This window comes from Phialemonium atrogriseum (assembly GCF_030411735.1).
Source record: "Phialemonium atrogriseum strain 8032-3 unplaced genomic scaffold QBC33scaffold_19, whole genome shotgun sequence".
In the NCBI taxonomy this organism is placed as follows: Eukaryota; Fungi; Ascomycota; class Sordariomycetes; order Cephalothecales; family Cephalothecaceae; genus Phialemonium; species Phialemonium atrogriseum.
In genome coordinates, this window is record NW_026848156.1 from 521,915 (window position 1) to 545,075 (window position 23,161).

General features: G+C 54.9%; 7 protein-coding genes across 7 annotated transcripts; 5 read left to right on the forward strand and 2 right to left on the reverse strand.

Moving 5' to 3' along the window:
* Positions 1–653: 653 nt before the first annotated feature.
* QBC33DRAFT_144593 (uncharacterized protein) lies at positions 654–1,885 on the forward strand. Its single transcript, XM_060422132.1, has one exon. It carries the CDS (start codon positions 825–827, stop codon positions 1,746–1,748), a length of 924 nt encoding a protein of 307 aa, XP_060281749.1. The 5' UTR covers positions 654–824; the 3' UTR covers positions 1,749–1,885.
* A 1,224-nt stretch (positions 1,886–3,109) lies between these two features.
* Positions 3,110–4,066, forward strand: QBC33DRAFT_455104 (uncharacterized protein; the record flags this gene model as incomplete). The annotated part of the gene is made up of 1 exon (XM_060424758.1): positions 3,110–4,066. The coding sequence occupies one exon, from the start codon at positions 3,110–3,112 to the stop codon at positions 4,064–4,066; it is 957 nt and encodes a 318-aa protein (XP_060281750.1).
* A 1,501-nt stretch (positions 4,067–5,567) lies between these two features.
* On the forward strand, positions 5,568–7,439 carry QBC33DRAFT_454978 (uncharacterized protein; the record flags this gene model as incomplete). Its single annotated transcript, XM_060424752.1, has 2 exons — positions 5,568–6,919; positions 7,001–7,439. The coding sequence occupies 2 exons, from the start codon at positions 5,568–5,570 to the stop codon at positions 7,437–7,439; spliced, it is 1,791 nt and encodes a 596-aa protein (XP_060281751.1).
* Positions 7,440–8,021: 582 nt separating this feature from the next.
* Positions 8,022–10,926, reverse strand: QBC33DRAFT_544613 (uncharacterized protein). Its single transcript, XM_060428471.1, has 3 exons — positions 10,755–10,926; positions 10,556–10,692; positions 8,022–10,489 (listed from the first exon to the last, which is right to left on the reverse strand). Exons 1-3 carry the CDS (start codon positions 10,766–10,768, stop codon positions 8,088–8,090), a joined length of 2,553 nt encoding a protein of 850 aa, XP_060281752.1. The 5' UTR covers positions 10,769–10,926; the 3' UTR covers positions 8,022–8,087.
* Positions 10,927–11,136: 210 nt separating this feature from the next.
* Positions 11,137–12,919, forward strand: QBC33DRAFT_455129 (uncharacterized protein; the record flags this gene model as incomplete). Its single annotated transcript, XM_060424760.1, has 2 exons — positions 11,137–11,570; positions 11,626–12,919. The coding sequence occupies 2 exons, from the start codon at positions 11,137–11,139 to the stop codon at positions 12,917–12,919; spliced, it is 1,728 nt and encodes a 575-aa protein (XP_060281753.1).
* Positions 12,920–14,061: 1,142 nt separating this feature from the next.
* Positions 14,062–17,356, forward strand: QBC33DRAFT_495670 (uncharacterized protein; the record flags this gene model as incomplete). Its single annotated transcript, XM_060425549.1, has 3 exons — positions 14,062–14,527; positions 14,626–16,954; positions 17,004–17,356. 3 exons carry the CDS (start codon positions 14,062–14,064, stop codon positions 17,338–17,340), a joined length of 3,132 nt encoding a protein of 1,043 aa, XP_060281754.1. The 3' UTR covers positions 17,341–17,356.
* A 37-nt stretch (positions 17,357–17,393) lies between these two features.
* On the reverse strand, positions 17,394–19,984 carry QBC33DRAFT_612481 (uncharacterized protein). Its single transcript, XM_060432484.1, has one exon. It carries the CDS (start codon positions 19,730–19,732, stop codon positions 17,852–17,854), a length of 1,881 nt encoding a protein of 626 aa, XP_060281755.1. The 5' UTR covers positions 19,733–19,984; the 3' UTR covers positions 17,394–17,851.
* Between the last annotated feature and the right edge of the window lie 3,177 nt (positions 19,985–23,161).

Sequence of the window (23,161 nt, forward strand, 5' to 3'; positions counted from 1 at the left end):
TGAAATATCTGGCGAACTGTCAGGGGTTAACAGCCGGCGAATGCGTGCTGTGAGCCGACTGGGACCCACCAAGAGATGTAAGTAATTACTGCAATACGCATAGTAAAGTCTGACATCCAGCGTCATCAACGCAAGATAAAGTTGACAGTGCCTGTCACGGAAAAGCCGGCTTCATATACAAGTTCAAAGTCTTTCTTTTTTGCTTTGCCTACCTAAGTAGGTACAGTACATGTAAGCCTGCATCAGCCCGTATTGGCTGAATCTCTCGTGTCCCGTCCTCATAAAAAATGTTGTCATGTGTAACAACATTTGGATGGCTGCAGGAGGTGGGAAGGCGGAACGTTGATTCTTGGTTACCTGTCTCAACCTCATAAGCCTTGGAAGTGAAAAGTATTCTGAAAATAGGTACCTACCGAAGATAACCACATATTGCGGCTCTTGCGGCCTTCTTCTCCACTGCCTCGCAGAGGACAGCAGCATCATGGATCCGGTCTATGTGGGCCAAGTCAGGTTGCTCGATGCTTCTCCGTACCTTCCTACCTACCTACCTAACCTAGGTACACCCGACATGCAGCTGTCATGCCGGACGCACTGAGGCTGGGCTTAACTCGTACCTGCCTGCCTGGGGAGCTCTAGTCTCTCTTTCCCATACCTTCAACGATTATGCGGCCGATGAACGGAAGGTACCTCGACTCGCCGCCGTGGTTGGGATAGGCCCTCGGATCATGTCGAATCGTCGATGTTGCTCGGGGGATGGGCTACGGTGCCAATCACTCGACTCCCACCCTCTTATGCTTGCTGAAATTCGGTACCTATGATGAGCCATGCTTCGACTCCAACCCACAACCATCTCGGTGACCATGGCCGAGGTCAAGGACGCCGAGGTCCGTCTCCGATATCAGGCTTCACACAGTTCTGGAGATGGCTTAACTTTCCCTACTCCAGAGACTCACAGCTTTGACCTTCCATTGAGGCTGACATCCGAAATCCTCGCCACTCCCATAGGCGAAGAGACAAGTTACTTATCATCCACCTCGAGCAACGATGAGGTTCTACCTAGCTCGCCGTTTCAACTAGGAACTCGGTCTCAGGAGGAAGAAAGCTCAAATTCACATTGTTTGGCCACCCCACAGCATGCGTCTAGTCGTCAACCCAACGCAGAGCGTTCGAGTGCCCATCAGCCACCTACTCCCGGCACGAGATTGCTTGCCATGACCCCAAGGAGATTTCCTCGCAGCTCGGATACTGGTAGGCCAGCATTCGGGTCACCCAACACAGCTCCAGCTCCACCAGAAAGATCAACCTCAATTGCTACTCCGCACCGCGCAGTCCCGGTTTCTATTGGCAGGTCTCGAAGGTTGGGTGATCCCGAACATGCTGATGCCACCGAAGGCGAAAGCCAAGTCTCTCTAAGCAGTACTGGCACCATCCCTGTCAACGCTGTGTTCACTAACAGCACACCGCAAGCCCCTCAGCATCAGCAATCTTCTGATCAAGAGACAAGAGCAACACCTCATTCACCGAGTGGAGCAGCGGGAACTCGGGACGCGGAACCCACTACCCCGTCAACCGTCGTGAGAGTACCGCGACTTCGGGTCTATAACGATTGGCTACCACAGGCTGCGCAACCCGAGACGCCGGAGAACTTGCCTGAGGCTCGACACCAGAGCCGGTTGCAGGGGTCATACACGGCGCCGGCGAGGAGGGTCTGCCCGCGGCCAGCCCCGACTTCTCCGACGAGAAGATGACGAAGACGTGGGAGGAGCCCGAGTCCGGGGGGCTTGCGGACCCCGGGGTTTCTCGGGTTGTATGGTGGAATTGAGAACACGGATGATTCAGCGCTACTCGAGCAGGCCTTGGGGAGAGACATGGGGTCAACCTAGAGCTGCTATAAGCGATCCATCAATCCTCTTAGGTAAGCAACATGCGGCATTGGAAGGTCTGAGGAGCGATGATGACGAGCTCCCGACCTGATAGACAACTACCTCGATAGTGTTACAGCAGCGAGGTCATGGCAAATTCTTAAGTTGATGAAAGAGAGTTATTCGTTGAGTACCTTGGGAGATGTTTTATCGAAGCATACGCCCTCAGCTTATTCCTCCTCAGTTCTTGAGTGGTGTCGGGGGGTGGCGTGTATGCGTAAGAACGATGATCCTTAGGCCACATCCAAATCCGGCTTAGCTGCTTCATTTTTGCCTTAACTTTAAGGACATTGGCATTTGTAACACGCTGTGTGTGCCGTCTCTGACACACAGGATCCAACGCACGGTCCACCATAGAGAGGTACCGATTTAACCGGCCCAGCAATCGCGGAAATCGTGTGGAAATCGTGGAGTTAGGAGCTAACCAAAAATAGTAAGCACGGGCAGAAGACTGGACCTCTCCAGAGCAACAAGGGAATGGGGCCCACAGTCAGTTGCGAGATACCAACCAGCCAATAGTGGTTGCCAACCACGGAGGCAACGACCCGCAGAGACCAGGGTTATGACTCTGGCCAACCAGAGACATCGATCTGGAGCTTGCCTTACCTGACCGGCATACTCCACGCAAAGAAGCCTCTCTCACATCCGCACCCGCAATGCTTGCTTGCAGCTCAGACCCAGTTCGCCGCCTTCTTCCCTCCTTCGCCCATCTTTTGCTCTTCGCACATATTTACCTTCCGTCTCCCCCCATAAGTCACGTCTACCTTTTTTCTTCCCCTTCCCAACTTCTTCACTTTCACAACCTTACCTCCTCCTGAACATTGCCTATCTTTCGTGGCAGTCACGCTAGGTTCTTAGCCATTGCCTTGCATCAGCCTCACGCTACCCTCTCTACACACCTCGTTGACCTCGCTCCTTCCCTCCTCCTCTTCGTTTCGTCCTCCACCCTCTCTCACTCCGTCTTCGGCTTCGTCAATTCGTTCAGCCTCTTCCCATCCATCGATCTTCTACCTATTATTTGACCAATTGCCTCTGGGCCTGGCACTTCACCATCATCACTGACCTCCCAATTCCCTCCCACTCTAGTGCCCACACGCTATCACGCGTCTTGACCAGTGTCAAGTCACTCATCTAACACACACCCATCTCACTTCTCACTTCTCATCTAGTGCTACACAAATCAAACTATGGCACCGTTCGGAAGTACTTACACCGACTCGCCCGTTCTCGCCATGCCTCCACAGCCTGCTCATCAAGGTCCACTGGGCGGGCCAGTCTTTCCTCACCAGTCAATGTCGTTCAGTCACTCATCTTCATGGTCCCAAACGCCAATTCAGAATTCTTGTTCAGTTGCGGGCCGCAAGCGATCAAGAGACGAAGCAGCAGTCAACCTCGACCCTCCAGAAAAAATAGTCGAGCCTCCCATCATCAAAGAGTCTGAGGAGGACTGGGTCTATGGACCCGGTATGACCTTGATCAAACGCAGCACCGGCTATGTCCCTGATGCGACCAGCCAGTCGGGCACGTGGGTTGAAGAGAAGGCCGCCGAGAAAGCCACACAGAGAGCCGAAGCAGCTCTTATTGCCCAAGAACAACTATCGCAAGAGCGTCCTTCCTTGAGAAGCCACAAATCGCAACGACTCGAAATGATTACAACCCACTCTCCGACCGACGCATTTCAGAGCAACCGCTCAAGCCCGATTCACGACGCCGTAAACCCAATGACGGCATCATCGGACTCGATTGCTCAACCAGTTGTCGACGACTTCACAGTCCACCTTGGCATCGGCTGGAGCCGCATCAGCGACAGCGAGCACATCCAAGCCGCCGCTCGTGGCTGGGCCCGCTACATCGAAAACCATTTCCCTATCACCAATCCAAAGATTCGATTGGAAAGCCGCGGCCTACAATCGTACCTGGTCGAGGCCAACGAAGGGTTCTTCCTATTCGCCGAGAACCTACGTCACGGCCGCCTAGTCAGCAGGGATGTAGAACGCGTGCTGCAGAACTTGAAGATTTCCCCGCCAACCTTTGATGGGCTCGAAACCATGGACGCTGCTGAGAGTCCCAAGGCTGTCGAGTCCGCACCTGAATCCGCGCCTACGACTGCACCGACTACAACAATTGATATGGACATGAACTGAGCGACTGGACGATTGAGACTGGTGTAGGATGGATCTGGCTTTGCTTCGGCGGAACGCGATGGTAACAGGCTGCTGGTTGGAATGGCTTGAGCCGGTCGAGTCTACGGCCAGTAACACGGATTTAGGGTTCGAGGGTACGGGGTGTCATTTGGGAACAGTAAGCTGCGATTGCAATTTAGGGGAATCGGGGTTTGTTTTCCATGTCTGCACATATGTGTATTGTAACATTAGAACGGAAATCATACGTTCTCTTTTCATTGCCGTTGGCCTCTTCAAACCTGATATCTTATTAGACGAATAGGTATCTATACCTATTAAGCATGCGATACGACCTCTTTCCAGTCAGGTGCAATGTTCAAAAGTGGGAACGCTCAAAATGTTTGAGGTTTAACTAGGTAGGTACATCCTGTCTCGGGGACTCTGGGAGGGACGGACATGTACAAAGGTGAAACAAGACCAGCCAGTCGAGAGATGGCAGCGCTCCAAACATGTTGGGGCTGGACATACACGTATTGATTGGGCATGTGCAAAGTGGGAAGGCAAGTTTCTGTGCCAGGTGAGGGAGGCACCCCAACGTGGACTGGCCACGAAGGGCGGCCGGAAGCTGCGAGTCCAAGGTGTGTGCATCTGTTGCAGCAGTATTGATAGGTCCGGCAGTGGCCGCAGAAATAGAAATGGTGGGTCACTAGCCCAGATACACATGTGAGGAGGTTCCAATTTGACGAGGTGGGTAGGTGGTAAAGCGGCTTGGAGTCATTTGGAGCTGCTCGAGTCGATTCCCTGCAGCGAAGTGCATGGGCAGGCGCAAGGGCTGGAAACTGCTGCATGCAGTGTTGCCATCAACAAAAGGCACGAAAGAGGAACGAGGCCGTGTTGCTGGGAGGCTATCCAAGAAAACAAAGAAAGAACAACCAACCGACGGACCCTCTTGTTGTATTCCAATATCGACCTACCGCTTCTATGTCAAATATATTCTCTGGCGTCTGATGCGAGCATAGGTCAAAAGTGGAGGGCGCCGAAAGCGACTCTTGAGCCGTCGCGTTATCGCCAATCATTGCCAACCCGTCCTTGAAAGTGGCGACTTAAGTTCGACGCGAGCACACAGCCTCCCGAGTCCCCTGACTTGACAGCTTTGGACAAGCGACAGGAGAATACGATTAGAAGAGGCTGGAAGGAATTCCGGGCATCTCTCTAGGTTTTGTGGGTTTTTGCCTTGTAGACATTCGATTACCATTTCATCATTGGCATTATTACAGTTATTGCGGTCCTTTCTGCTCTATTAATCCATTAATCCCCGACTACATACATGCTGACTGCGGCACCCCGCCCTGTAGCAAAGGTACCTAGCAATATACGCGACCGTCTCTCGGCAGCCGGCTCCAGCCGTCGCGGCCTGTCCCATCGAGAAGGAACGAGGTCAAGCAGGACAGGAAGAGCTGGCCTCTCTCCAAAACTACCTCCTTCCTCGGCTACTTTCATCTGAGCTTCCCGGGCCCCCTTCATGGCCTCCCAGTCGGACCCGAATGCCACCTCCCTGGCGCTGCGGGGGCCAGCGTCCGTCATCGGCGGCGGCAGTCACAGCCGCCACCTCCATCACACGCACTCGCGGGCGGCCTCTTCCCACATCTCGTCACGCTCCCGCCGCTACAACCGCTCCCATGCCGGCGGCGGCGCCTACACTCCACAGAACGAGTTCCCCGTATTCAGCCACTCGGGCGACGTCGAGATTCTGGTCAAGGTCGCAAGCGGCCATGAGAATCGCTACCTGCTGCACAGGCATACCCTCACCCGCTGCTCGGGGTTTTTCGAGGCGAGCACCAGCCATGAGTGGTCCCGCGCGCAACAGCTGCCCGGACATTCACCGCCAGCGACCGCAGGAGCTATAGAGGGAGGGCCGGCGAACAACGACGACCGCGATAATCAGCTGGCAAGGTTGGGGGATGGAAGAAAGCATAGTAGCGACGGGGAGGACAGGCCATCGCCGCCGGCTGCAGGATTCCCGAAGCGGAGGTGGAGATACGAGCTCGATCCCGGCACCGGGGAGGGCGACATACCAATGCTTGTCCAGAAGGAAGAGAGCAGCAGCAGCGCATACACAGCAGCTGCAGGCCTTACACCATCAAGCTCCATATTCGGTGGGCCACCCCCCGTATCGACGAGCCGGACCAAGTCATCGTCCGCAGCCTATAGCCCGCATTCCTTCTTCCGCTCCGTCGCCAATCTCAGCCTCATACCGTCGTCCCATAACCAGCATTCCCTCCCGCCGCCCACCCATGCCGAGCAGGACCTCCTCCGGGACTACGACAACCTCTTCCGCATCATGTACAACTACCCCCCCATCCTGGACGGCATCAACATCGCCGACGCGTACGTCCAGTGCAAGTCCCTCCTCACGCTCGCCGACCAGTACGACGCGCTAGCCGTCGCCGGCCCGCGCGTCGACCACCACCTGCTCCAGTTCCAGGGCCAGCTGTGGAAGCAGATAGCAAAGTACCCGATCAGCTACCTCCGGCTGGGCTACCTCGCCCGCAGCAAGATCATCTTCCAGGAGGCCCTCATCCACGTGGTCGGGCAGTGGCCGGCCGGCGAGCGCAGCCTGCGGGCCGCGCTGCCCGAGTCGGTCCTCGACCTGATCGAGGACAAGGTGGACGAGCTCGAGGAGACGGTCTCGCGCGTCGAGGCCCGCCTCTTCCGCCTCGCCCTCACCACGCGCTCCGGCGAGCGCGTCTCCCCCGCGACCGGCTACCTCGACTGGCTCGCCCTCAGCCTGTTCCGCCAGTGGCTCGCCGACAACACCGCGGCTCCCTCTGCTGCCGGACCCGCCGCCGCGCCGGAGAGGCGCTTCGGCGCCGCGTCCCGCGGCGGGACATCCGGTCGCCCGCCCGTGCCCGCCCGCGCCGGGAGCAGCCACGCCGGGAGCGCGGCGGGCGGCAGCAACGGCAACGGAAACAGCGGTGGCGGGCGGTCGGGACGGCACCCACCATCTGCGCCTTGGTCGGCGTCAGCGTCGGCGGGGGTGCTGTTGTCGCCGCTCGCCAGCCTCGGGAGGACGTACCGCACGCTGGGGTCGGGCTCGGGGGCCGGGTACCTCGGGCACGACGAGTGCAAGCGCTTCCTGAAGCTGACGCCCGACCTGTACAGCCGCGACAACCTGCGGCGGTTCGAGAAGCGCGTCGACGAGCTCAAGGCCATGGCGCGCGAGGTCGTGCGCCCGCTCACCGGCAGCCGGCTGGAGCTGCTGGAGTCGGCTCCCGCCGGTGGTGGTGGTGGTGGTGGCGGGGCGGGGGACGCGAGGGGTCTGGCGGATGGGATTGGGTACTTGACCTGTACGACCATTGGGGATAGGGATCTCCCTTGGATGATTTATCAGTGAGATAGACGGCAAGACTGGCTTAGATGGTGGACCCTCGTGGGGTATGATTATGGTCCTCTTTTTCCCCCTCCTTTTTCCTTTCTGTTCTATTTTCCTACTCTTCTGTTGTTTTTCTCCCTCAGTGGGCTTTTAGGGTGTTTCTAGGGAAAGCAGGGCGCAGTCGTCACCTGGCGAGGTTAAGTATGATACGGAGGGTTTCGTACTTGTCAGCGAACATAGACGAAAAAAATGGAAAGGCACGATGGATGGACTGGAGGCGGAGTCTCGATATGTTCTGTCTCACCGACGATTCTTTTCGGATATTTTTGCCCTATCATTTTCTATTATGATATATCACGATCTGATGTAACGAGAGCGTGTCTAAACTGGAAGGATACCCATTTAATGGAGAGTCGTATGAAGAAATTTAACAGAAATACCCAAGATTACTCCCGTTGAGATGGTCAATGTGAACATTTGGGGGAAGTAGGACCATGGCCAACTTGTGCCATAAAAGCCGCTCAGGGTAGGCAGTTGTCGTGGAAGGTATTCACTGATCTGGTAACTAGGTAGTGACTTGCTTCGACTGAAGGAGCCACAAACGTATTTATTAATTTATTATTATTTATTTATTTGTGGCTTGGTATCATACTATCCAATACCTGTCCATCACGCCTCATGGGAAGTCAGGTCTACGATGGAGACGTCACTATACCGCAGGATCGTCCGCGACGCCGAAGAGGCTCCCCGATCGTTCCGGAGGCGATCGGCCTCCTCCGGGGTGACTTCGACTTCTTCGAAGTACCCGACATCACTGAGCCTGCTTATATACAATCTCGTCTTCTTCGACGAGCCGTCGGCTAACCGCGGGGCGCCTCCATCGGCGTCCACTTCACCCGTCATGAGTCCTTCCTTACGGGGTCCTGTTGGCCCAAAGGGGTCGTCGGGGTCATCCCCTGCTGCTGCTGCTGGCAACCCTGAGCCGGGATTGGCCGACTCGCCGGCAAGAAGTCCCAGCGGCGCACCTCCGTCCGTTTCGTCCCCTGATAACTCTATTACATCTGGCTGGGCGGAGGCTTTGGTATTCGCTCGGCTCCCCCTGGCCTTGTTAAGAAACCCGTAATCTTTGATCGAGGTCTGTGTTGAGTTTTGGAGCTTATCCCTTGATTCGCTTTCATCACGCTTACGGTCTCTCACCCTTCTAGCCTTTGATGGCATCCTTTCGGGCCCAGGCGAAGATCTTTGTTTTTTAGGGCTGGAATTAGGGGACCGGAACGGTTCTGAGACGGACGAGTTCCGTACCGGCGACGATTGCAATCGCCTAGTCCTCATATTCGTAGCCTGGGGCGAAGATAGCGGGTTGGGGTGAGGACTAGACGAAATAACAATCGGCTGCCGTGAAGACTTGCCAGGCGAGGATCCGGTGATCTTCGTAACCCTGGGACTGCTTTGTGAGCCGGCAAGCGTCCAAGGGTTTGTCTGTGCCGTCCGCAAACTCGCCGTTGCAGGGACCTTGGACTGCTTGGATTTCTTACTTCGTGTAGTAGAGGATGTCTCTTTGTATGTATCGTCGAGGGTGACGAGGGGTGGAGAGGGCACCCGGAACGCGGGGCCATCCCGACCAGAAGGTAGACTGGGCAAGGATGGCGATGAGGAGGATGCGGTAAGCCGATAGGCCCCCTTTTCTGGGACCGTGTTGCTGGGTTTTGATACCTTGAGCCATTGATCGAGAGTACCAGCAGGCATATCCTTCTTTTTCGGCCTCGCCTTCTTGCTTGATTTAGCCTTTATCCGCGACTCCTTCGCCCTCTGTCGATCCTCCCAGTCCTCCACTGCCAGAGGTACACCGAGCTTGACGACAGATTCAGGGACCCATATAAGTTCTGGTTGCGAAGGGTCATATATCTTTCGGCTCGTAGCTTTGGGGACGTCTTCCAATCCGTTTTCGGCGGCATCCTCTTCGAATTCGTCATCGCTATTCAAGGCTAAACCCTCGCGTCCACAGGCTACGGCAACTTCCTGCGGTTCCGCGCCAAGGTCGAGCTGCACTACGCTGGCTGGAATATAGGATACCCGCAGTTCGGGCGTAGCGTCAGTGCTGAAGTGGATTCGGCGACTGGAGATGGCCTTTATTAGAGATGTTTCGTTCTGCTGGATGGCATCGAGATCACCCAGCTCGGCCGATGCGTGCTCGCTCCGCTCTACTAATGCCTGGACGAGCAGATTTGGCGCCAAGACACGTATGAGCTTAATAGCCCCGATTTTATAAGCCCAATCGAACGTGTCTCGAACAAACTCTCTCAGGCCTATAACGTCAACAGGCGCCTTGGAAGGGAAGCCGTCTCTCAGCTTATCGAGTGTTGCTTGCTGCGAGACAACTGGATGGGTATAGTATCGAAGCACCTCCATGTTCGGAAAGCTTTCTGGAACCACCAGCGCCTTGTGCCGCGTTCTGAAGTAGCCGCTCTCGTTCGTCTTCAGCTCGTGGAGCAGCTCCCCCTTCCACTCTGCCAATGCCTGCTTGTCTGCCATCTTGATCCGGCACAGGGAGTGCCCGAGTCCTGCTTTTGCGGCCTCGCATGCAACCTTTACCCCACAGCCCGGGATGCCTTCGGGGATGTAGTCGCCTCCACTCATCAGAGCGACCAGTACCATGCCCTCCCTATCCAAGCCCGACTCGCTCTGTCGCAGCTCTGCAGTGTCGTATACCGACACGTGCGTAGGTGTCTTATTCCCCTTTGTCTCTGAGGACCAGTTACGCAGGGTCCGCGTGCAGCCAAACATAACCGTATCGACGTCTTCGCTCAGCACGGCATCCACGATACCCTGCTGCTGGAGGAGTGCGCATTCGGCTTCGGCTTCGCCTGGGGCATCGTGCACGGCAAAACCAAACAGCCGGATCAACCGCTTTGCCATCGCCTTGGCCCCGGGGTCGCCACTCCCAAGGGAACGCTTGTTGCGCTTGAAGGCGGGCTTGTTGGGGCCATCGAAGACGAATATGGGCTGGATCGAATGGCCCAGAAGCCGTGCGAGGCGGTAGAAGAGCGTCCGTATGGCGGGATTGGCACCCCCTGGGGCGAACAAGTTAGCCAGGAACTGAAGGCGAAGATTAAGCCAAGATGTGGTAGCCAATTCACCTCGCGCTGCTTGGACTTGGAATTGCCAGATGGAAATGTCAATTGCCAGGCGGAATGGCCTTCCTGTCCTTTCTAGCTGGTCGACCGCGAGTTTGCAAAGCGACTTGCGCTTTCCGGGGCCTATTTCCCGGTATATCCTGCAGGAGAAGGTCAGCGGCGCGGAACTGACCTGCGCGTGGCGGGGGTAGCTCTTGCTCACCCTTTGATGCCCATGATGAAGTCTTGCTAGGTAGCCCAGATACGAAAACAGTCATCATTCGGCCATATCGGCCGTACTATATTCCCGAGGAATATCGCCTCACGCGCTCAATCGGCATGCTCTTGGGAAGGTATGACGACCACAATTGTTCAATGTTGACCTCGCCCCGTCGGTCCGTCACATGGATTCAGTGGTTGACCGGGATACCAGGGCCGGATACAGGTGGGACCGTTCCGGCTATATCCACCCCCCGGCCGTAAACGAAGCTCGCTGGAACGTCATTCAGCAAGGCAACTCCAGATATCCTCGCTCATATCTGGGCATCACAACTGAAATCTAAGGGCCCAAAGGGCTTAGACGGTGCTTGCGGCTTTTATTTAGCATGGCGTCGAATCCTGCGGCTCCCAGCCTCGCCCATCGGACTCTATCCAACATCCGGGCTGGCGGTGCTCCTTCAGGAAGTGGACCTCCAAGCCCACACACTCCGCTACGCACCATCCATTCGGCCTTTGGCTCGCCTTCTACTATTCGAGCCGAAGAAGATATCATAGCCATAGAGTTTGGCACGAGAAATCTGCGCGTGGGGTTCTCTGGAGACCCGGTTCCTAGAGGCACGGTTTCGTTTGGCCCTGATCAGCAACGCCGTACTGGCGATTTCCGGGCATGGCAAGCCGACTATGATGACGATTGGAGGAAGAGACTAACTGGGGAGCAATGGGGTCGAGATCATGAGCTGTGGGACCTCGATGTCCGGGATGTTGACCTAGGTCTGGTTGGAGACAAACTGGAGAGGGCGTTGAGAGAAGCTTTCACAAAGTAAAATGGCCCCTACCTGATATACGCTACATGTATAGCTGACAAGAGCTCCCAGATACCTTTTGATTGACTCAAAGCCCAGACGAATGGTCCTTGTGCTTCCTTCGTCCATGGCAACACCTCTACTCTCCGCTGTGCTGGACACCTTATTCAACCGTTTTTTACCTCCTACTATCTCTCTGCTGTCGGCCCCGATCGCTACGTCAGTTGCCGCTGGGGTACGGTCAGCACTCATCGTCGACCTTGGCTGGGCCGAGACTGTCGTGACGAGCGTGTATGAGTATAGGGAGGTCCGGTGTAACAGAAGCATCCGCGCTGGCCGCATTCTCGTTAGCCAGATGCACAAGCTTCTCGGACGCTCCCTTGCCCGGGCCCAAGGCAGGGATTGCGACGACAGCCCCGAAGCTTCCCAAGAACAAGTCGTTAGCTTCGAGGAATGCGACGACGTTACTTCACGGCTGGCATGGTGTAAACCTGCCCGCGGTTCAAACAACCCCCAGGGACAGGAGGAGTCGCTTCCGACCGTGCAAGAGCAGGATGAATCCGAGCTTCAGGGCACTGGGCCAGCCGCTGTTCCCGATACCGTTTCAGTCCCACTGATGTCTGCTCATCCTCCGACGACCCTTCAAATTCCTCACCTCCAGCTCGCGGAGCCTTGCGAAAGCGCCTTCTTCGACTTGCAGTACTCGCATGGGAGCTTTGACGACCATGAACTCCCACTGCACCTACTGGTATATCGCAGTCTTTTACATCTCCCCGTGGATGTCAGAGCAATCTGTATGTCACGAATTATCTTCACTGGCGGCTGTTCAAAGGTTCTCGGGCTTCGGAGGAGAATCTTTGACGAAGTATCCCATCTCGTGCAGGAACGAGGATGGGATCCGGTACTGGGCAAGGGTGTGGAACAGCTGAGGCTCAATCCAAAGCTGAAGAATGGGGGCAGCCGACAAGCAAGAAGAAATGGGCCAACGGGAAGCAGTTCGCAGACCGATGGCGGAGGAGAGCAGGATGGGGTCTGGCACGATGCTGCAAACGCTGGCCCTGAAGTTGACCCGATTGAGGAGCAGCTACGGAAGGGGAGTGATGCCAGGTCGAGGGTGCACGGCGAGCTGAGGGCCGTCGAGTCTCTTGGACCATGGAGCGGTGCAAGCCTACTTACCCAGCTCAAAGTTCCTGCCATCGCCACCATCGATCGCGACCTCTGGCTGCAACAGGGTGCCTCCGGGGCGACCAGGCCTGGCGAGGTTGATTTCAAAGCCCAGCAGCGGCAGAGCATGGGGCCAGGGGGGTTGATGAGGAACGCGGCTGCCGGCGCGAATTGGACTCTTGGTATATGGGGCGCTGTCTGACGGGATTGAAGTGGGAGCCAGACCGATCCATATATAGGTCTTGGAGACGCTATGTCGTCTGTACCTAGGTACCTAGGTAATCAGATCCATGTTATGTGAACTGGAAGGTTGCCAGGTGCGTGTTCTTCTTGCTTGATCCTTTGTGATAATCCCTTCTCTCCCAGCCTTGTTTAGCGAAGCAAGGGGCTGAAGTGCCTACCTGGGTACCCGTTCCTATCCCTAGGTAGGTACTTGTGTGAATACGTCAGGAAAGAGGAGGAAGGTGCCTGCCTGTCTTAGGTCGGTATGTAGGTACCTAGGTAGGTAGTTGCCTGGGCTGCTTCCCTCTCCTTTGGTCTCTGGGTGCCTGAAAAGACAGATCAAAGTGCGCCTTCATGCTGGAGAGGAGGGAGTTGTCACGAGAAGTATCTGATTCTCCCCATAGAATAGGTACACCCTCCATGACATAATGCCGAGATGGGATAAGGCCATCCGCATGATGAGGGCATGGAAGTTCCCACGGGGGAGCGCCTGACGACCATAGCTCCTGCCTTCTGTGGTGATTTCCACTTTCGTCTTGTCCCTTGTCATCCCAGGCATTCTCTTCAATTTATCCTCCTCCACGTAGGATATTGATTTCTCCATCTTCCATCCAACCTTCACCACCACAGCTTTCGCCATCCCCAAGCTCTTTCTACTTGCAACCCATCTACGCTCGTTCATCAACGTGAAACCATCCACCTTGTCTACCTTGTCTACCTTCTCTACCTTTCTGCCTGTCCTACCTTGCCTACAGAGCATTGTATGCTTACTACTGGCTGGTTGCTTGGCTGGCTGTCCCAAGACAAACAAACCCCGAACATCACCAGAGCGAGGGTGAGGTCACGGGACCCCCCTATCTCCACGCTCAGCACTCTGGGTCTGGGGTGATAAGGTAATCCTCACCGTTGGTAGGGAGGTACGTACAGTCTTGTTTTTCTGCCCTTTCACTTTCACCACCATCCACAAGCAAAACATAAACAACAACAACAATCTCGTGTCTTGTCCTATTACCTCGTCACCTCGTCACCTCGTCACTCTCCCTGCCCGCTACCCCCGTCACCCAGTCACCCAGTCACCCCGTCACCCCATCGCCCCTATTCACCACCCATCGCCTGGCCAATATGTCGGTCCACTTAGCACGCAAGCGCGCAAAGCGCCTGTTAAGACGAGTCAAGAAACTGCAGGCTGAGGATCTTCCACTTACCCCATACCTACTGCTCGAAGCAAAGTACCGTTTCCTCCTTTACAAGCGCTGCTCTCTCTACAGTATCAAGTACGAGGAGCCGGAGAAAACGGGATTCGAATTCTCTGTCGCCTATCTTCCGGAGTTCATCTTGTCTCAGATCGAGGCCCAAAAGCTAACCGACATAGTCAGTACGAAGGAGTCTCTCCTGCCTATCTTGTTCTTCATCACCGCGTCACTCCCGCGTAAGGGCTCGGAGAAGCCATCCTTTCCCGCCTTGTTCCGCTGGCACTGCAAACCGAGACACCGGACCTACCATTTTTTCGCCTACCTCGACTTGAAAATGGTCTCTAAAACCTACACCATCAATCAGCTCCTGGCTCTTCGGGTCAAGCATACCCCTGGTGGTCTTGAGACCTTGGCGAAGTCCAATCCTGACCTCGGTAAGTGTCCTAGTACCACACTCTAATACCTTCGCTCAGCCTCCGCTAATGTCCCCTAGCCGCAATTATCCTTCGCCGCAAAGGAGAGAACTCGGGCCCAAAGCAGGTATCTGACGAAACTCAGGCTGCGGTGAAAAATCAAGACGATTCCGCTGCGGACGAAGTCGTTTACAAGGGCAACGCCAGCCGTCGTGCTGCAGCTGCTCTGGCCGCCACTCCATCGACCACCCCATCCGCCGCTCCAGCGACCGGCCCAGCTACCGGTCAGGCTGTCGCCGTAGCAACCGCTCCAGCTGCGGCTCCCGCTCGAACTGTTGTTTGCGATATGGAGTGGAAGTATCGTGGCCGGAGCGCCACTGAGGCTACTGCCAACGAGCCGGTGTCGGCACCAACAGGGCTGCCTGCACAGAAGAGCGAGGGCTTCCAGCGGTTTTACAAGGCAGTTGTATCCCCTACTCATGTCCGCGTCACAGCTGGGGGGCGTATCGTGCCGAACACCCGAGGACCTCCTTCACCCTCGGCGAAGCGTGTCACGGGTGATGTGGCTGTCGACAACCATGGGCCACCGGAGAAGCTGAAGAACACGAAGCCCATTCCCGGCCCTCTGAACCTTGGCCCACACGGCGTGCCCCAATACTTTCCGGCATTCCCTCGTGGATATCCTCCCATTCCAGCCTACTTGCCCATGGCATTTGGACCCCACATGCACGGAGGGTTTCCCATGCCTACTGCCGTTGGTGGACCCATGGTTTCCCAGCCTGCCGCAGATGGTACACTGAAGACCGGGGATGGACAGGCCGACAAAGCGACGGAGCCGAAGAGAACTGACAAGATCAACCTCTCTCGACCTGATCAGTTCGACCAAACCAAGCCATTTGTTTACAATGGTCAATGGATGTTTCCGTTCCCTTCTCACTTCCCGCCTCCAATGGGAAACCCCTTCATGCCCGGCCCGATCCTAGGGCCACATTCTCTCATGGGGCATCCTGGCATGCCGCCGCATCTGGCAAACCCCCAAAATCTAGGAGCACCTATGATGGCTCCTGGAGCCTTCCATGTCCCTCCGCCTGCCCATCCTGGATTTTCCGGCATGTTGCCCACAGCCGGACCCGGACCCATCAACAAAGACTTCCAGCCACCGGTCGCTCCACCGATCTCGTCTATCAAGCCCAGCGACATCACGAGGAAGCAGATTGGGTCTTTTCGGACCTCGCTAAAATATCACGAGGATCAGCTGCAGTTCAATCGGCATCAGATCGACGAGAAATTTATGGAAAACAAGGTGAAGGCCATCCGAGAGCATATCCAGCAGTTTGAAGCTCTCCTACGAACTCAAACGGAGCACGAGAAGCTGTACAACCAGAAGCGGGAGAAGACCAAGGAGGCAGAGACCGACCCCAAGCCGGCTCCTGCTGCCGTCCAGAAGGTCCCCGACCATGAGCACCGAGACCACACTTCAGCCCCGAACCACGGACGCTTGGAGAACGGGTCTCAGCATGAAGCCATCAGTGCTACCAATGGTAACAGCGGTGAGGGTGCTTTCAACCTCAACGGATTGGCTGCCGCGTTGAAGTCTATCGATCTGGCCAAAAAGCTGCGCCTGCCCAGCGATGCAGCTCTGGCCCCCCCATTCCGACCTCGCGGGGAGAACGACATGGTTGCTCAATCTGACGCCAACGGCTCAGGTATGTGTTTGGGAGTAGCGGGATGTTGCAAGCCACTCGGGAACTCGGTTCAGAGACCAGTGTCAGCTGGTTATGAGAAGTGGCGGATTGTTAGCGAGAGCTCGGATCAGACCGGCAACAGCTCGAAGACGTGGGAGGACACGGTCACCGATCCTCTCTCCACATCATTGGCCGCGGAAAAGGCAAGATTGGGCGTTCCTTACCTGGTAGGGACCCTGCCAAAGGGCGTCGACCCTAGGACTGCTCGAGACGCCGACTATCAATACCCACGGGAGTTGACGGAGGACGAAACCCGCTCTCGACACCTCTACTGGGGCAAGGCACCCCGATTCGTTCGACAGGGCCTGCCAAAGTACGACGGAAAGCACTTCTACCCGCCGTCCCCAGCCAAGGAGACGATTACGAACGGCTCGCCAGAGTCGGGTCCCAAGATGACCCAATCCGAAATGGATCCATTCCTGTCCCTGTTTCCGGCTGGTGAGGGCAAGAAGTCAAAGGCACTTAGCACCGACGATACATACGCGTCTGCGCCGCATCTCCGCTCATTCCGCAGCCAAATCTACGGCGGCTCTCAGGAGTTCCAAAAGGCACTCGACGAAGTCAACCAGCCTTGCGGCGGCCATCCGCCCAAGGCCAGCCTTGCCGAAGCTGGTGCCGACTCCGGATCTGCCAGTTCGCGTGATAGACGATCTGACAACCCTGTGTATGTCGCTGCCTGTGCGAAGGTATCCAGGTGGATGGCTACTAACCAGTGGGTGTAGGGGCGTCAAGCTCTTGCACACGATGCTCCGGAAGGGCAGCACGAGCAGTGCTATCTCATCCACGACTGCGCAAGGTTATCTTCCGCAGTATGTCGGATACGCCGCCAAATCACTGAGCCCCTCTGTCGACAGGAAGTCTGTTTCTCCCAGCGAGGATGGCTCTCCGGACCAGGATCTCAGCGATGGCGGTGCGTTGCTCAACCCATTGCCGGACAAACGCGGAGAGAAGCGACTTTCTCATGGCGAAGGCTCCTTGGAGGAGCAGTTTCGGAACGTTGTCTCGATGGATGTTGCAAACCGTGGTAACCTCTCAACGTTCAATTTATGATTACGCATGGCGACTGTATTATTGAGTATTGTATGAATAATGACCAACAGGGCGACAAAAACAAAATTGGTGTTGAGAGGTGGATGGATGCTTGCTGATTATTGCGATGATTTCAACTTCTACCGAACATGTTCCTTGCGAGTTTTGCTACACTACCTTACACGGCGGGATCAGGTCATGGGAGACACAAGAATCTTCGCTGGGTGGACGATAACGCCTAGGTATCCATTGGCAAGACAAGATTAGTATGTAGAGTATGTTTTCTGTAGAACACAAAAGAAGTTATGCATTTCCCACTGACATCCCACATCCCTGGTTTTGTCGTGGAGATTAAGTAGGTGGTTTTTTGTTTTTTTTTAAAAAAAAAGAAAAGCTTTATCGAACGGACGAGGCATGCTGCTATTCCATCATACTCAGGATGCCACCACCTCTCTAGCTAGATCTGAGAAAAGCCCAACCATTAAATGCCACTTTGAAACGCCATTATTTTTTTAACACAACTGAGCATATATCATCTTACATCGAGCCACCTGCCCCACCCACTCCTCTGGTCCTTCTCGATGCCCGCGCCGCCGGCGTACTTGGCCTCCTCCTCCTCCCACTTGAGCCTCTCGACCCTCGACCGGGCGAGATACGCCCTCGCGAAGTGCCACGCCTCCGTGTCGGCGAGGTTCCACGCCTCGATGGCGTCGCGCACAACGAGGTCGGCGGGCTTCTTGGTCTTGCCCATGGCGCGCGCCCTCCTGAGCAGCTCGGGCTCGGCGGCAAGCTGGTCCGGGCTGGGGACGGGACCGTCGGCCTTGTCGGGGGGCGGGGGCTGGGGGCGGCGCTCGGGGCCCGGGACGGGGGTCTCGCTCTTGCCGTCGTCGGCGTCGCCGGCCGCCGGGATGGCGAAGCCGAACCGCCAGTCGACGTCGTCGGGGATGGGGGGGTCGCGCTCGGCGCTGAACCACAGGGAGCGGGCGGAGCCGATCTCGGAGGCGATGGCTTCCTTGAGGATGAGCCCGCGGCGGCCCGCGGACACGCCCGTGCCCAGGATCTCCTTGGTGACGGCGGAAACCCAGGCGTCGCGGTCCGAGTCGCGGCGGATCCAGCGGACGTCGATGTTCTGGCGGGGGTTGGCCAGGATGGCGGTGGTGTAGGGGTGCGGGACTGTGCCGATGGCGTAGACCGAGCTTTTGTTTTGGAAGCGGTTTGGGGTGGAGATCTTCATGGGCTGGGCAGACACGCACGGGGAGCACGTAAGCCGGTTCGGGGGACACGAGGAGGGGAGCGGCGACTGGGGGCACTGGGCCAGACGTTGGGCCAGCTCGTAGGCCGGGGCGATCATGTGCGTCGAGTGCTCAGGGAGGGGTTTCAACACGGCGATGCCGTCCGAGTAGGTGTTCTGCCACGTCAGGTGCAGGTGCGACGTGATCAGCTGGTTGAGGGTGCCGAGGCCGGACGCGCGAGACGCGCTGATCGCCTCCCCGACTTTGGGATAATTCTTCTCGATGGTCGCGGCGTTGTAGAACGCTAGCGACTTTGGGGTATCGTCCACCTTGACGGAACCACTGCCTTCGCCCTTAGGAGGCAGGGCGGACACGAAGTCCTTGACCGCCTTCCCATCCGGTGTCGCCAGGGCCAGCTTGATGGCAGAGGCGAGCTCGGCCTTGGGCCCGGCAAACAGGCCGTCACCGAGGCCCTTGTAGCGGGTAATCTGGGGGAAATCCCCACGCTGGAAGGAGGCGAGCAGCGGATCATCTGGAGGACCCATTGGAAAGACCAGGTACTGAGCCAGTAACCCGCCACCCATATTCTCCCATGCGAGCCATCGCATAATGTCGGACTTCAAGGCTGGGTCGAAGTCCATCCGCTGCAGCTCCTCGTACATGGGGTTGTTCATGGCCTCGGCGGCACTCAGAATGATGGGCTTGAAGCCGTGTGCCCACCAGGCCTTCCGCCATGTCAATAGCAGCTTGCTCTCTGCTTCCTCGTTTTCCTTGTCCCTCTCGACCGTCGTATCGTAGTAGCAGTAGATCGGCGGTCGCGGCGTCAATTGGGGGAGCAGAGAACGGTTCTCGTCGAGGGTGATGGACGAGGAGAAGGGGATGGTAAGCCACTTCCAGTCGGCGTACCACGAAGACTCCCCGTACGTGTCATTCTTTTGGCGGGCCGGGGGGTGCGCCGGCGGCTTGAATGGGTTTATGTGGCCCCAACTTCCCTTCACGGACTTGGGTATCGAGAACTTGTGGTCGGCGATGGACAGGCTTGGACCCGTCGGTATGGCGCTTGGTGCGAGATAGACAAGGCTGACAAGGGCGAAGACAGCAAGGCCCGCAAGAAGGCAAGGAATACGCCGCGAGCTGATGGGCGGGAGCGGTCGCCCGAAGAGAACGTACTGCTTCGGCATGGCGATCGTGGCTCGGTTCAGTCGACCTTTCCGAAGGTTGAGGACGTCAGCGCCTCACATGGGTTTATGGGGCTAAACTAAAAACCGGCCAAACGAAGGGGAAGAATAAGAAGGAACCCGGATCAAGGGAAGAATAGACACATTAATCAACAACCCTTGGCCCGAAATATCACGAGATGCCGAACTATATGGTACGCGTGTGCGAAGAAGGGATTCAGGGGGTCAAGGGCTGCAATAATTATTAATTGGAAGTTGTCCATGTTGCTCGGGAGTCCGTGCACTCATGCAGATGCCGCCTTATCCATAGAAAATCACATGCCTAGTCACGTTAATTTCTGGAACCCCTTACTATACTTGTATTATTATTATTATTATTATTTATACTCTGGTTGCCTTAAGTGCTTCTTCTAGTAATACATCACATAGGAAGAAACGGGCGCTAGCTGGATTAAAACCCCCGTGCTTTCTTTCGGTATCGCCTCGTTTCCGCGGCCTTTTCTAGGGGCCGCGCCGGGCTCGGCCTTTGTCTGGGGGTGTGGGTCATGACGGTCTGTTTCCCCGGCGCCCGCTTCCGGATCCGTCGTCCTGCGGTGCGCCGCGGTAGCGCGTCGTTGCCGCCTTTGCTCCTTTGTTCAGAATCGCCTCACTTTCTGCCCATTTCTCTTCTTTGTCCTCAGGCCCAGACCCACTTTGGCTGGGTTATATCTCACCTCGTACACCTTACTTTACAGTTTACACCCAAGTGTAGTAGGGAAATTCGCCGGATTTGGGAGCTTGTCTCCGCATGCAGGGGCAGAAATCTCGAGGTGCAGGGGGTCTGTGCACTCTAGGTGGTACCAGGCTGCCAGATATTCTGACAGCTGCTGCCAAAGGCAGTGAGAGTTAGGCAGGGCCATTTTACTCACCGCCAAACAAAGCTAGGGCCACTCGTAGTCTGCCGCATTACTCCCAGCCAAACTCCAAACCTTCTGCTCTCAATAACAACACCAAATTGTATATTCAAGTAACACAAATTATACTCAGAGGATCTCCTCAATTAAGCCTATCTAGCGATACTAAAATTACAAGGTTCTAAACACTATTTGTGGCATAATAGCGTAGTCTAGGTATTTTGCCAAGTTGCTGTAATGTGTACGCAAAGGCACCCAGATTCCCACCTAAAGTCAATTCTAATTGACTCAATTCAATTAGGCACTTTAGTCTGGTTTCTCTGTCTAGCCTCCCCAGCCTCTACAGCCTCTACAGCCTCCACAGTCGCTGCAGTCTGTCTAGTCTGCGCAGCAAGCTAAATAACACGCCTGCTTCAAGTCTTCAATGGCAAACCAAAACCATATAATTCTGCCGCCTTAGACATCGTCAAGACATTCCATAGGCGATTTTTGCTGCCCTTTAGTCTTCCTCAAAGCCGCTTTGCAAGTAGCGCCTGTCTCTCTACTCCCTATAGCAGCCCTCCCTGCAATCCCTACAATCCCTGCAATCCTCGTGATGCGTGAGGCTCGGTGGGGTAGAAAGGATGGTTTCTACTGGCTGTAAATAGACAGTGAGGGCGGGGCCCGAAGTGGCTCCAGTGGCCTGTGACCTGGCCTGTGCGCCAGCGCGGGTCAGTCAAAGCCTACGCGCCCTCTGCGTAGAAACCACCAAATATCATCACCACTTTTACTTTGTACAATATCACTAGATTGCTATTAAAGTAGCCCCCTGCCAACGCGCCATAAATTGGTAGCACAGATATACTTGTCGGAGTTATAATACAAACCAAACCTACCAAAAACCTTAATTTTCGCTAATTCTAGCAATACCAAAATCACCCCAAGAGCTTGCGAATAGCGTTAGCTATGCGCAAGCTCTTGACGCGTTGATTAGACTAATCTACGCGTAAAGCACCATTTATTTGCCTGCTTCAACCAAACCTGTCAAGTATTTAGGCTTAACCTGTCAAGTATTCAAGCCTCTTCCTACTAACATTTAAATACTTGCTTGAGTATTTACCAACCTTCAAATACCCAAGCCTTTTGCATATTCACTAAACCTTTGAATATTCAAGTCTCTTGCATATTCACTGCTTTCCTGCCTTTTTTGCCAACTTACTTGCAAAGAAGATCCTTTCTTGCTTAACTCTTTGCATTGCATTACACTACTTTTACATCGTTTTGCCTTCTACATTGCTGTTACCTTTAATGCTAAACCTGCTAATCTGACTAGTTACCATAGCCTGATTGGTTTCTAGACACTCGCCTATGCAAGCAAAACCGTCAACAGCAGACCCTGCTACCCTCGCCCACTTGGGTAGTCCTTTCTGCCATTAACCTAGAAACCCTCCCAGCCTTGCTAGCAACCCTTCTAACAATCAACCAGACGCTAATCAGTACTACTCTAACCACAAGAACAAGAACCTTGACAACAGCAGCGCACTAATCAATAACCACAACACTGTCAACAACCTACGCAACAAGCCTACCAATAACTAGCTCCTAGCTATCCACGTCGCAGCCTAATTCCATCACTAGGACTGCAACTAGTCACGCAAATCAAGCAATCAATACTACACCCTAAACCTCTAGGTATTCAAAGTTATCAACCAATTCGACAAAGATATCGCAAAGATCTAGAAAGGCTACTATAATAAGAGGCTATTTAACCTAGGTATTGACACCTCTAAAGCGTATCTCAAGCTTTAAGACACCTTTCCAAGCTTCAAAGCTTCAAACAATATCGACAAAACCATAATAGGTTAAAAGACCTAACTTCTGAAATCCTTTAGAGCAGGCAACTTTATATAGAATAACCTATACAACAATCTCTGAAAGCATAAGTTAAAGCGCAAGTCTAACTTCTTTCGCCTCCCTAACGACAAGGAAGAAAGACCTAGGCCTCTAACCTCTAACCGCAACAACTTGATTATAAAAAAGCTAGATTTCCTAGTAACCTAGGCTAAAAAGTCTAACGCCTGCGTCAACGCCCTCTCCAAGCATATAGATTGCTTTGAGAAACGCCTTGATATAGCTAACTAGGCTTAACGCTAGTCAACTACTTAGCCTTGCCCTAGCCAATCTTGCCCTAATTAGCATAGTAGCTTCTAGCAAACCCAATTTGACGACTAGTTAAACCCTTGCAGCACTCTAGCTTACACCCAAGAAAGCCTAGCCTTCTACAACCAAGGTAGCTTAGCCTTTCAGCAACAAGAGCAATTCACTACCCTAGCTAGCACTTCCAACAACCACTCTAGCTATCGTCTAAAGAAAGACAACGTTGAGGTATTTAACTCTAACGCAAAGGATTCTAACAAGGATAAAATAATCACCAAAGGCAAGTTAAACATTTACACTAACGTTTTCGCCTTCTCCAACCAACTAGAAGTCCTCTAGAAGGCAGAGGATAAAACAGCCCTTACAAGCCTAATCCCAACGCTGCTCTACAGCCTAGCCCTGT

Bases quoted from the DNA above. Each gene is read 5' to 3' on its own strand.
- QBC33DRAFT_144593 (XM_060422132.1), top strand. From the start codon at position 825: ATGCTTCGACTCCAACCCACAACCATCTCGGTGACCATGGCCGAGGTC.
- QBC33DRAFT_544613 (XM_060428471.1), bottom strand. The intron at 10,490-10,555 runs GTGAATTGGCTA...TGTTCGCCCCAG, and splicing joins CCAAGTCCAAGCAGCGCGAG to GGGGTGCCAATCCCGCCATA.
- QBC33DRAFT_612481 (XM_060432484.1), bottom strand. From the start codon at position 19,732: ATGCCGAAGCAGTACGTTCTCTTCGGGCGACCGCTCCCGCCCATCAGC.